We start from the raw sequence: 13,058 nt of genomic DNA, 5'->3' as shown, positions 1-13,058 counted from the left end.
GGGATAAACTTTAATAAATATTTTAAAATATTTGCCCTAATATCTATGAATATAAAATAATGTCTAACTACTTTACAGCTTTTCTCTCTCTTCTGAAAACAAACTCACAGAGAATGTTCTTGACATTTAACAAAGTCTAGTTTCAGAAATATGATTGTACCAAACAATTTTATTAATATTTCCATACAAATCTTTTAAATAAATTCTGCCTAATATTTTGATGTTTGTTGAAAGCAAACGAAGGTCGCTGAAACATTTTTGCTGAGTTTTACATTGTACTGGATATTATAAGTTAACTCTATTTTCTTTATAAACTAATCTAAAAATAGTCATGATCAAGGCAGGGTAAAAACAATACATTTTGTTTTCTTTATTTCAAAATAGAGCGATTATCAATACATTCTTGTTATATTTCCTTCCCAACTCTTTGGATGCAAAATAAAATTAAATAAAACAAAAAATAAAAATAAAAAAATCCCACTGTGCTCGTTTCATACAATAGCAATGTACAAATCATGCAAAAATATTATAGATAGATATTCTAGATGTGTTTGTTAACTCTGAAACATTTGTTAACATTATTCACAAGGCCATGCCTTTTATAATGTATACCCTTATGGCTTTAAAAATTACCTTTTGGATTATCTTTCAGATTTATTTACTTTCAGTCTGGAAAACTACATGTAAAATGTCAGTTGACGTCTGGACTCAAATTGCTGCATTATAATGACTGGTTTCTGATAAAATTGCACAAAGTTTTTCTCTTTCAAAGAAATGATTACACTTTATTGATTTCATTAAAAATGTAAACTTGGCTTATAATACAATGAACACAATAAATTATGTTAACACCTTCACTGCTTTAGTGCTGCATATATGTCATTGCCGCCACTGTAACAATGTGGCCACCCAAATCAATATAATGCAAAGGCTGGCCTGGTCTGTTGAGCCACACGGAAGAGTGCCTTTCCTGGATAGACTATCATTAGATCGGCATGAACATTCCACTAAACTGTTATCCAGACACATACACTGTCCCTTAGCACTGGAGGAAGTAAACTAACTCAGGTTGTCATTTAAACCAACAGCATCAAAGAAATATAGTGGTTTGCCCACCTAAGCTTTTTTTTTTTTCTTTTTTTTAACTCACACTGCTCTGCCTAGGTATTGCACCACGTATGTAAAACACGACTGAGAGAGCTACACAGTAAGGCCCAGACTGAGCAACCCTTATTGACACCGGTGAGCATGACCCTGTTGAATTCAGTCAGACAAAGTGATCACCGCGGTGAATAAGGGTTCTACAGCAGGGACGAACTGTGTAATACACAACAGTCTCCTCCACCTGCTCCCATTTGAGTCCATGCCAACGCTACCATGCATTTAGGCCCGGATCCAGCAACGCAGTAAAGCCTGTGCTCACTTTTAAACTCGTGAGTACTCTCATTGCGCACGATGAAAGTTGGGCATGTAATTAAATGCTTTGCTGGAGGGGGGACCTAAAAGAGTCGCCATATCTGTCCAGTGTGGGCATAATGGTAAAGTTCTTCTTCTCTTTAACAGTCAATGGGAGATTTCCCCAGGCGGAAGAGGAGAGGACCGGACCCAAATTAATGTCGTTGGGGGGAGGCATATCAATCATAGTAAAACTGATTTACTTAACTGTTGTTCTGTTAAATCTGAGCAATATCAACCACAAATATATCACCTTTAACAACACTCACAATGTAGCATTTATGTATTAAAGATTTGTGTATTCTTTTTAATTCACATCTCTCAACAGAAGGATATGAGCCATAGGCTATGCTCTCTGCCTTGGCAAATCTCAGTGACCCTTGACACATTCTCAAAGGTGTGCAGCAGTGAGTAGAAGGCAGCAACCCATTATCCTCAGATACCTGATGGTGCCTTTATGGTCTAGCATTTCAGTACATCTTTAAGATTCCTTAATCCATAGGCCCTTGACACAATAAATTAAAACACTTTCCTAAGAGCCTGTGCAGTGATTTGGGTAAACACGCCATTAGGAATCTTTTAGGCCAGGAATATATGCATGCATAGTAACCATATCCAGAAAATCTCGATGACATTTTGGATTAAATAAATTAGTACGCATGTGTAAAGCAGCTTTTTCAAAGATGAACCAGTCTGTTATTTATTTAAAAACCATCTAAAGTCCCTCATACATTTTGTACCATGGGGAAATTAGAAAAAAAAAAAAACAAAAAACCCCTTTTGAAATGACAAGTAGAAAATATCTCTCACTCTTTCTTCTCTCTCTCTTTAAAATAAAGATGTGCTGATGCTTTTCAAAAACTTTGTTAAAAAAATATTCCAGGCATTATGCCAAGGATCATCCCAGAATAAAATTTTACAGCAGTGTTATAAAGCCCTGAAATTAGAGGTTTAGACTGGAAAATGCTGACACAGCCTTAACCACAGTAGTGCTATCGGGCTTTGTTGTAATAGCTGCCACTTGGAATTCATGAAAACATTAATGTTTATTTTCTGTTGCAATTTGATAGACTTATGTATTGATTTTAAAAGGCGTGGGGGGAAATTTATGGCAGCAAGATAGATTAAGGTCCTGATCCAAAGTCCATTGACATCAGTGGAGGAGCCCCTATTGTCTTGAATGGGCTCTGAATCAGGCGTGTAGAATAGATTTTCTGTATGATGCTTTACTAATACATGCCTACTGGGATCTGAAGTTACCATTTCCCAGTGAGAAAAAGGGGGTGTTTTCCATCTTGACCATTTGTTGCTATCAATTGAGATTCAGCTTTCACAAAGGCAAGTTTGTATTCTTTATAGATGTGGCCTACAAAATACTCTGAACTGAACCAAGACCATTAAATGCATTTTACAATGTGGCTTTGATAGACACATGATTGCCATACGGTTTACTGATCTGGTTCATTATCTAACTGACAGCAGTCAGATAGATAACTGGGACAAAAAATTGATGCATATACAATTCAACTATTACCCTTATTCATTAACGCCTGTAAATACTTGTAGTGAAAACTATTTAGATTAAGCTGCAGAACCCTGAAAAGCAAGACAACCGATGGCAAATAATTGCCTGAGACACAATACTAAAAAACTAATGAATCTATTTTAAAATGCACCATTGGTAACAAATCTGAAATAAGATAATAATATAGTAATTTCACAAGAATAGTACAGAACATTTTTATTATTATTATTATTATTATTATTATTATTATACCTGATCACGGGATCACGGATAATTCTATACAATTTGTCACTGGTTTTTGTTTGGTATATTGTTCTGTTTTTAATTTATACTGAATGATTAATGCATTGTGATCAGGAAAACAAGTCAGGCATATTAAATACATATTACGGAGTACATATTTTCCTATTTAGTATACAAAGTATTTCATAAATATGAATTATCTTACAAAAATAATTTCTGCTACGCTCACACAGTAAGCACTTTGAAAAGTTTGGTCAACCTTTTGGGGTTGTAGGAGTTTCAGATAACTGAGAAGGAACTCTAGTCTTAATTGGATTTGAGTCTTACATAAGATTCTGCATTAAAATCAAGTATTTTCTTCATATCACTACAAATGCTGCAGAAGTCAGGTTGCACTTTTTTTCTTTTCTTTTTCTTTTTTTTTTAAATTTTATGTATAGACAGGTATACTTCAAGGGTCAAATTTATTTTATAGGTATGTTATGCATGGTATATTTTAAACAAATATTTGCACAATTTAACATTATAAATCCAGTGGTTTCAAGATGCAGGCCATAAATGTAACCGATTTACACATACTATTGAATGTTCTCTCTTTGCATGCTTTTTACTTTTCAGATAATCTTTAAACAGTGCCGTTACAACACCACAAATCAAAGGATTACTCCAGTTCCACCAACTTAATCCACGTGCAAGATGAAGGACCCAGCTGAGGTACAAACACTGGTACCAGTTTTCTTGTGTTTGCTCTTACAAATCACAAGGAGACAAAGGTTTTGCATCTAAGGTACAAAACATATATGCCTTTTGAGGTTAAATTCAGTGTAATATGTGTCTAAAGCATCCCTTTGGCAATAGAGTTTGCAGTATCCCTACAGGATTCCAGAGGGTATCAGCTTTATGTAGTAAAATCTATTATGGAAATCTCCTCTACTTGACAAATCATATGCAGCTACAGACAGATACCCTTGGATATACCTGCCTCTATGCCTACCAATATAATATAGTATTCGGAAGTTAAAAGTCAACAAAAGGCACTTTCATCATTAAATAAATGTCCTCTGTAAGAAATAAGATTGCATGACCTATATTTTATTCAAAGCTGTTTGTTCTTCAAGGACTTGTAGGTAGTCAGGTGAACCTTGAAGTTTAGCTTTCAGTTCAAAATATTCACTCTTTCTTTGCTCTACCACAATTTTACTATGATTACCACCTATTAATGACTTCTTGATTTTTTTGTCTTGTTGTTTCTCTGGATAACGTATTTCAAAGCCACTGACCCCTATGCTGTTGTATTCTTTTTTACTTTCAAGAAAATTCTGAATAAATACATTGGAATCCCTCCCAGGAAACAACTCATCCAGTTCATCAATTGTGCTAAGTCTTTTTCTGGTATCCACATGCAATAAATCCTTTTCCTTGTCGGTAATATTTCTCAGAATGACTTTTTGCCCTTGTGGATCCGCAAATGTGAAGCCTGTTTCGGATTCTTTTAAGCCACAAGTGTGGCTTTTGCTCATCTGCTCAATGGTTTGAGGAATGAAGGCCTCTGCGCCTAGTCCATCCTTTTTGTTTGATTTGTGGTCGTGCTTTCTTAGCTGCAGTTGCATGGAACTGCACTCTTGGTTCCCAATTCCTTCGTGCTTTACTGATGGTTTCTTGTTGCGCCGAAGCACAAAGACAAGAAGGCAAAAAGCAACAAACACTGTTAAAATAAGCACAACTAGTATGCTTAAGATTAGAATGGACAATGGAACTGGGCCACCAGGAGGACTTCGAATTGGACCCAACGGTGTAGTAAAAGAGACAGCAGGCACAGGACTAGTGAACAGAGCAGATGGCTTGTTTAAAAGTTTAGGACATAAGATCTCATTTTTGAGAGACTTCAGTTCAACGTTAGCAAACTGAACAGGTGTTTCACATTTTAATTCCTTCACCACAATACCTTCATTTAGTTTTTCCAGCCATAGTTTTAAAGCAACTAAATCACACGTGCAGTCCCACGGGTTACCTTCCAAATCAATTTGTGTAAGAGATTTTAGCTGATCAAGAACGCCACTTACAGGTAAATACATGAAATGATTGTTCCTCAGATTCAGTCTAGCCAGTGGAGCACCAGCAAAAACATACGCTGGCAGACTTCTAAGAAGATTATTGTTCAAATAGAGCAACTGCAAATTTGGCATTAAGTCAAACGTGCCTGCTAAAATTTCTTTGATAACGTTGTATTCCAAATACAGATATTGCAAATTGTGGAGGCCAGCAAACATTTCTGGACTCAGCCGCTCTATCTGATTGCCATTAAGATACAATCTCCGTAAATTTGTAAGGTTGCGGAAAACCGCCCCTTTGATTGCTGCAATCTGATTACTGCCTAAATGTAGTAAATCCAGCCCTTCAAAGTCAATGAAATCTGAGGTGTCCACATCCTTAATATAATTGCCATTTACATGCAGTTTCTTGGCATTGAAAGGTTTTGGTACGAGTTCGGCCAATGATTCTATATTTCTTTCTTGGCAGTTTACACTTAATCCCAAATCAGAAGGATGAGTTTTGCAGACACACGGGCTTGGGCAAGGAGTTAGAGGAGGCACCCTGGTCTGGTAAGACACAATTTGACTGAGATTGCGATTAGAGAGCGCTTTTCCTGCTACTATCCCCGAGATCTTGGAAGGATTTGTAGTTTTTGGAGGCTTGGTGACTAATCTGTGCATTGACGTTTGCGTAGTGTGGCCATTAGGTGTGCTGTAACCAGGCTCCAACTGGGATGGAGGCAGAATGCGCACATCAAAATCACTCCCTGTCCCCATGGAGCATAATTCTTGTTTATTGGTTTCCTTTAAAAGCCTTCCATACAAGTCGCTAGGCGTTTCACAGATAGCTTCTCCAATGTAAATGTTATAGGGCATATTCTCCAGCCAGGCTTTCAAAGGCAACAAATCACAGGTACAATTCCAAGGGTTATCTTCCAGCTGCAGTTCGACAACTCGACCAATGTGTTCCAGAACTCCAATGTAGGGAAGCTTCTGTATTCGATTCCCGCGTATATCCAGATGGGTTAGAGAAGCGAATCGAAAAATATTATCGGGCAGGAATGAAATCAGATTGTCATTAAGGATGAGGACTTTCAGCTTGTGAAGCTTATTGAAGGCTCCCCGTTCAATATACTTGATTAAATTGTAGTCAGCTTGGAGATACTCCAAGTTCTCTATGCCAAGGAAAGTGTCAGCTCGGAGAATCTTTAATTCATTGTTGTTCAAGTGCAACTGTTTTAATGCACTGAGCCCGAGGAATGCTCCTCCCTCAATGTTCTGCAATTTATTGTTACCCAGTTGCAGGGACACTGCATGTGTAAAATTAAGAAATGTATTTGGATATAGAATGATCAGTAGGTTGTTTTGAAAATTAAGGTGGTAAAAATTAGACCAAGGTGGTTTGAGCTGATTTGGTCGGTAGACTGCAACCTTCTCGCAATTGACATACAGTACATTCTCAACTGACACACACGAGCAAACATTGCAAATTTCCACCGAGTTGTCAGGATCTGCATTTGTAGAAGAAACTGGAGTTGACAAAACCAGAACGAGCCACAGCAACATCTTCGTGTGATCAGCAAGCCACCTTATGCTCCTGAATAAAGATACAGAATCTAAAGAAGAAAGACAGGGACAAAAAAGAAAAGAAAATATTTTTCAGTTGTCATTATTCCAAAAAGTCATTGGGGTTAATATTGTACTTTACTGAGCTACTGTACCTGGCTAGTATTACAGATAAAGTATAAACAGCAAATGTAAAGTAAAATGAAAGGTGTTTTTTTTCAACAACCCCACAAAATAATTTCAGATATAGAATCTGAACCTGTAGACACACACACAAATATATGTGGGCCTATAACATATCTCCTGTACATGACAAACGTGCATAACTAACAAAGTAAAATGCATCCGATGAAGCGAGCTGTAGCTCACGAAAGCTTATGCTCAAATAAATTGGTTCGTCTCTAAGGTGCCACAAGTCCTCCTTTTCTTTTTAAAGTAAAATAAGCAAAGCAGGCTTAATATTTTACTCATATGAACTATCTACAATTCTGTTACTGTACATATATCGCCAGAGATGTAAAGGACGTTACACACATGTGGGTTGAGATAAGGCAGTAGAGAAAATAAAGATGTGAGGGAAAAGAGCAGTGCCTCTATACAATGGTATCTACATATCTAACTATCACTCTACAGAGTGTGAGCGAACACACACAGAAACATCCCTACTGTGCTTAGTAAACGTATTGTAAGTAACATACTCTAAGGCGGTCGTCGGGAGACAATGCACTATCCATGAATCAGGATGACCAGCTCCAGGCTAATGATAGAGGGATGTGTCAGGACCATCTACAGGCTTGCAGCCCCAGTCCCAAAACCCATACCCTGATTGGCAGAGCAAGACAAAGTCGCAATCCGCCAGCGTGACATCACCAAAACCTTACAGCAACTTTGATGGAAGAAACTGAGCTCACGTGCCCTGGTCCCTGCCATGAAGGTAGCTTGCAAGAGCCCCTCTCCTGTAGCCAGGTCATTTTTAGCTGCCATTTTCCACTCCGAGAGCTGGAGCCGCTGGCTTTGGTCGGGGGTTAGGGGCTGGTGGGGATTTTGTAAAGCAGCCCGAGCCGCGTCCCCTCGGCCGGGAGGAAGCGAGCTGGAAGGGCAGGGAGCCACTGACTGGAAAGGGGAAGCAGGAGCCAGCCGCGAGAAGCGAGCGAGGAGGGGATCGCGCTGGAAGGGAAGGCAGCGGCGGGCCAAGGGGAGGCAGAAAGGAGGGACAGAAGGACACGAGGGAGGCGGGTGCAGGACAGAGGGAGCGGGGGAAAGGTAGGAAGCAAGAGGGAGGTGGAAAGAATGGGGAAGTTGGAGGGGGCAGGGAATTTTGAGGGCGCTGGGGCAGGGGGAAGGGGGGGGGAGAAAGCGGAGCTGGGGGTGGGGATCCAGCGGGCAGAGCCGACCCCCATGTGCTGTCGCTTTCCGGAGTCTTCCCACGGCCGCCCCCCACCCCGCAGCCGGCGGTGGCGGCTCCCTGCCCACGGCTCGTCTGCAGCGCCCGGTGCATGCGGGTCTCCGCCCCCGGCCACGCTGGTACCCCGGGCTCCCCCCAGCAGCGACCCCGGGCGGTACCTCCGCCGGGGGTGGAGGGTGCGGGGCGATGGGGCGGGGGGGGGGGGCGATTCCGCAATGTTTTGCCGCAACACGGTGGCCGCAGCCGAGCGGCTCGGCTGGTGCCGGCTCCAGCGCTCGGTCGTGGGCGCCCTGTCCCCGCGGCTTGCAGGCTGGGGAGGGGGGCGGGGAGCGGAGCCCGGCTCCCCCCCCCCCCCCAGAGCCAGCCCCCTTTTGCAACAATGCACAACCCCCCCCACGCCCCCCACCCCACCCCCGGCGGCACCTTTGCAAAGCCCCCTTCCCCCGCGGCCCATGGCTCGCCCCCATCCCAGCCCCACTCCGCGGGCCGGCAGCCCCGAGGGGAAGCCGGCGGAAAAGCGGGGCAGCGAGCGAGCGCCGGGGAACTTGGTGCCATTGACCCCGGGCAGCCGGCGCCGGCTTGCAGGGAGAGGCGACCGGGCCGGGGATCAGGCTGCCGGAGGGAGCCCTCAGCCGCCTCCCCCAGTGGGAAGCCTCCGCAAGGAATCCGATAAAAGCCACACACCGGGACACAAACGAACAAACGCGCGCACCCCTGCTGGCCCCGGGAGCGAGGTTCTGTCCGGCGCCGGCTCCCCCAGCCCGGGCGGAGCGGCACCTTCCTGCCTTACCTTTGCCATCCGGCTCCATCGCCGGCTGCGCTGCTATCTGCGCTGCAGTTTCTGCGAGTGTCTCTACGTGATCTGGACTTCTGCTGCTCCGCGCGCACACACACAGGGAGAGACACACACACACACACACACACACGAGCAACACAGCGAGAGACACACACAGCGAGGTGACCCCCCCCCCCCAACACACACACACAGCGGTTATTACCCCTGTAGACCCAGAGCAACGGAAATACACTCAGTGACACAGACTAGCCCTACACACACACACACACACACACACACACACAGAGTGGCACGCACACACACATTACCCTGTATAGAGAGAGAGATTTCCCCTTCCACACAGACCCTGAGATTTCCCTCTCCACACATACAGAACCATCACACACACAGAGAGAGCTCTCACCCATCCCTTGCATGCAGAAACACACACACACACACACACACACACACACACACACACACGGGCGCTGTTCAGGGGGACGGGAAAGCCAGAGGAAACGAAGGAGAGCGAGACGGGGATCGAAGAGACCAGCGTGCCACAGAAAACGAACGACTCAAGCCAACCAACCAACCAACCAACAGATGCACAGCTGCCCCCCGCGGCCTCGATCCCCCTCTTGGGCTGGGACTGCAGGGCACTGCACCCTTCGCCCAGCGATGCCCCCCTCGCAGACCGAGAAAACAGCGCTCACAGTAAAACAAACACAGCGACCCTTCCCGGTGCCGCTTTGGAGCCGAGTTTCGAGGCAACAAGGAAGGGTCTAGCGTCATTCCACCTCCCCCTGCCTGCCCGTGCGGCAAGGGGTTAGGGGCCTGGGGGGGGGGGGGCGGGGGGGTTCGCTACAAGTGAAGCAACCTTCCCCAGGTATTGCTGGGGCTTTGGGTGGCCCCTGCTGTCCTTTGTGGGCTGTTCTGCATCGCCAAGCTAGCCACAAAGTGGGCATCACTCCAGTTCAGCACCAACTTGCATCACATTTTGCAAAGGAGCAAATAAAATATACAAAGTCTCCCCCCTGCATCTTCTCTGACGATTTAATCTCCCCCCCCCCCCCCCCCCCCGTTAAACAACCTAGAGGTTCAAATTGGATGGGAAGCAATGGTAACAGTTGATACAGTTAATGTGAAGACGGTTATGAAACAACATTGCTTTAAGGAAACCCCAGCCTACCCTTCCCTGAGACAACACCGATATTTGGGTAGCTCATTCTTCCTTAGTTAGCTGAAATTCTTCCTCTGCCTAGGTTACAGCTGCAGTATGATGAAAAAAGCCTCCCTCTGATGCTATTACGAGCTCCCATTTACTTTACATTTTATAATATCATTGCAAGTGGTAATGAATACCACAAACAATGGGACACAGCTCTCCAAGGCAGAGGAATCAGTTCACCAAATGTGATCTTATCAAGAGAGTTGAACTGTTTTGACTTTGCTACAAATGTTAACACGATTCAGTAGGAGAGAGAAAACTGTATATGTATACTCTGAAACCTGTATATGTAAGTATTGCCCACATTCCAGGTGGGAGTGAGAGTTCTGGGCAGTAAAAATCAGAGATTTTAAATGAGCAACAGAATTTCTTCATTTATGGAAATGAAATAAACAGTATGCTCTGAAGGCTGACTGTATCTAATTGAAACAATTGTAGAATGTTATTTTGCATTAAGCGGATAGACTGATACCTGAACACAAATGCATCTGACATCAGTGATTTCCATATCACAACAGAAATGAAGTAATCTGTGATTAATATTCACCCAATTAAAAACTGAAGTCTTTAAAATGAAAACTCCTTTAATTATTGAACCATTAACAAAGCTACATTCTCATAAAAGGGAATACATGTATATAAAAAGTCCAATTCACAAGTGGATGTGCATAGTTTGGCCTGAATTTCCCAAACTCTTTCTCCAAATACATTTTCAAGATGGGGAACTCAGGACTGCAATAGAATGCACTCAGTAAAACAAGTTAATACCAGATTGAAAAAGCTACCTAAAGTAGCTTCATATACATAAGTATAGGTGTGAGGATCAAGGTGCTGGTTTTGTTTTATCTATCATTTTAAACTAGATGTTAGACTAATCCTTTGCTTCTTTAATAGGTCAAATTGAATTAGACATTTTTAGTATGCCACTACTCCACTGCCATTCAAATAACTGGCTAGGCACTTAAAGAAAACTTCAGATCTATACAACAAAGAAGCAAGCTTCAAACTGTTAAAGCATGAAATGAATAAGCATCTAACTACAGGGAATTAAAAAAGCAACACAGACTTCATAGCTAAATTACTTTTGTTGTTTGCATTATAAATTGCTATTGACAGTGGTTTATATTGATGCTATTGTAAATCATGTGTCAGAACAAAACTTAATATGCAATACAAATTTGTTGTTAGAGAAAGGATTTAATATATTTTAGCACTTTTTTGACAGTGTAGCAAAAGAAAAGAAAAGAGAAAAGAAAGCCCCAAATCTTTTAAAAGTGATTTCTGAGCTATCACTAAACTATATAATGTCTGATCTGTTGAGAATTATTCCAACATTTATATGTAAGGAATCATACCTTTTGGTATTAAAAAACCCCATAAGAAATCAGTTCTAATTTTGAAAAGTAAAACCAGAGCATGAATTCAAGATCAAGATCTAAGACAGTGGCACACCTAAGATATAATTTGCATAAAATGGTTACATCTTATGCTGGGTCATATTCTCCCTTGAGGTATGTGCAGAATTCCTATTGGCATCGATGGAAATTCTCCATACAGATTGATGGTAGACCATGACCATGGCAACTTGGGTTATCTGGTCTGAATCGCTGCACTTTACAAGATAACTCTGGACCACAGATCATTCCCACTATTGTCTTTTCTATCCTGTTGTCAGATATCTGCACTGATGGTGCTTCTATACCACCTCTAGTTGATTTTCTTCCCTCTACTCAAGAGTGTCTTTATTGGTAAGAATTTTCTGGCAATCTCCAGAATAAATGCTTCCTTTGTTTAAGTTTAGCATCAGAAACCATTTTTGGAAAAACAGCAGCTAGAATGGTAAAAACTGTTCACGCAAAAGAGAGAGAGGTGATCAAACAGGGAAATGTTAGATATTCTACTCTATGTACTTGGAGATGCATACAGGGTGGCATTCATCAGTGGTGCAATTACCATATCAACAGATGTCATTACTGCATCTAAATACGAGTTCCTGGGATCACAAGCTGATTCACTGTTTTTGGCTAAGGCAACTAGTCTCAAATCTCAGCAAAAATCATATAAAAGTTTATGTTGATTTCATTTAGGTCACCACGAACTCCTAACTGACAAACACATGCCCATAATCTCCCACCCACTCATATTTAGAGGTAGGTAGACATAAAGGAAATAGAAGTGCAAGACTTTATGGGCATTCAAAATCTGCTATCAGAAAAGCACTCCTATAACAAAGTCCTCTAAATGCGGAGGACAGTGGAAATGCTGAATCCAACATTCACGGCAAAATCATGTGTCAAGGACCCATGAGTGCCTTATTTTTTGCAAAAAGAAAAGGAGTACTTGTGGCACCTTAGAGACTAACCAATTTATTTGAGCATGAGCTTTTGTGAGCTACAGCTCACTTCATCCGATGCATACTGTGGAAACTGCAGAAGACATTATACACACAGAGACCATGAAACAATACCTCCTCCCACCCCACTCTCCTGCTGGTAATAGCTTATCTAAAGTGATCATCAAGTTGGGCCATTTCCAGCACAAATCCAGGTTTTCTCACCCTCCGCCCCCCCACACACAAACTCACTCTCCTGCTGACAAATCAGATGTCAAGAATTATAACATTCATAAACCAGTCGGAGAACACTTCAATCTCTCTGGTCACGCAATCACAGACATGAAGGTAGCTATCTTACAGCAAAAAAACTTCAAATCCAGACTCCAGTGAGAAACTGCTGAATTGGAATTCATTTGCAAATTGGATACTATTAATTTAGGCTTAAATAGAGACTGGGAGTGGCTAAGTCATTATGCAAGGTAGCCTATTTCCC

The 13,058-nt window shown here is 42.2% G+C and overlaps 1 protein-coding gene across 1 annotated transcript; it reads right to left on the bottom strand.

The window, feature by feature from the left end:
• Nucleotides 1-3,596: 3,596 nt before the first annotated feature.
• SLITRK4 (SLIT and NTRK like family member 4) lies at nucleotides 3,597-9,725 on the bottom strand. The gene is made up of 2 exons (XM_037909555.2): nucleotides 9,018-9,725; nucleotides 3,597-6,872 (listed from the first exon to the last, which is right to left on the bottom strand). The coding sequence occupies exons 1-2, from the start codon at nucleotides 9,034-9,036 to the stop codon at nucleotides 4,309-4,311; spliced, it is 2,583 nt and encodes an 860-aa protein (XP_037765483.1). The 5' UTR covers nucleotides 9,037-9,725; the 3' UTR covers nucleotides 3,597-4,308.
• Between the last annotated feature and the right edge of the window lie 3,333 nt (nucleotides 9,726-13,058).

The sequence above is a fragment of the Chelonia mydas genome, chromosome 9 (genome assembly GCF_015237465.2).
Source record: "Chelonia mydas isolate rCheMyd1 chromosome 9, rCheMyd1.pri.v2, whole genome shotgun sequence".
Lineage (NCBI taxonomy): Eukaryota > Metazoa > Chordata > Testudines > Cheloniidae > Chelonia > Chelonia mydas.
Note: the sequence above shows the minus strand (reverse complement) of the source record. Positions and strands in the feature narration are given on the sequence as shown.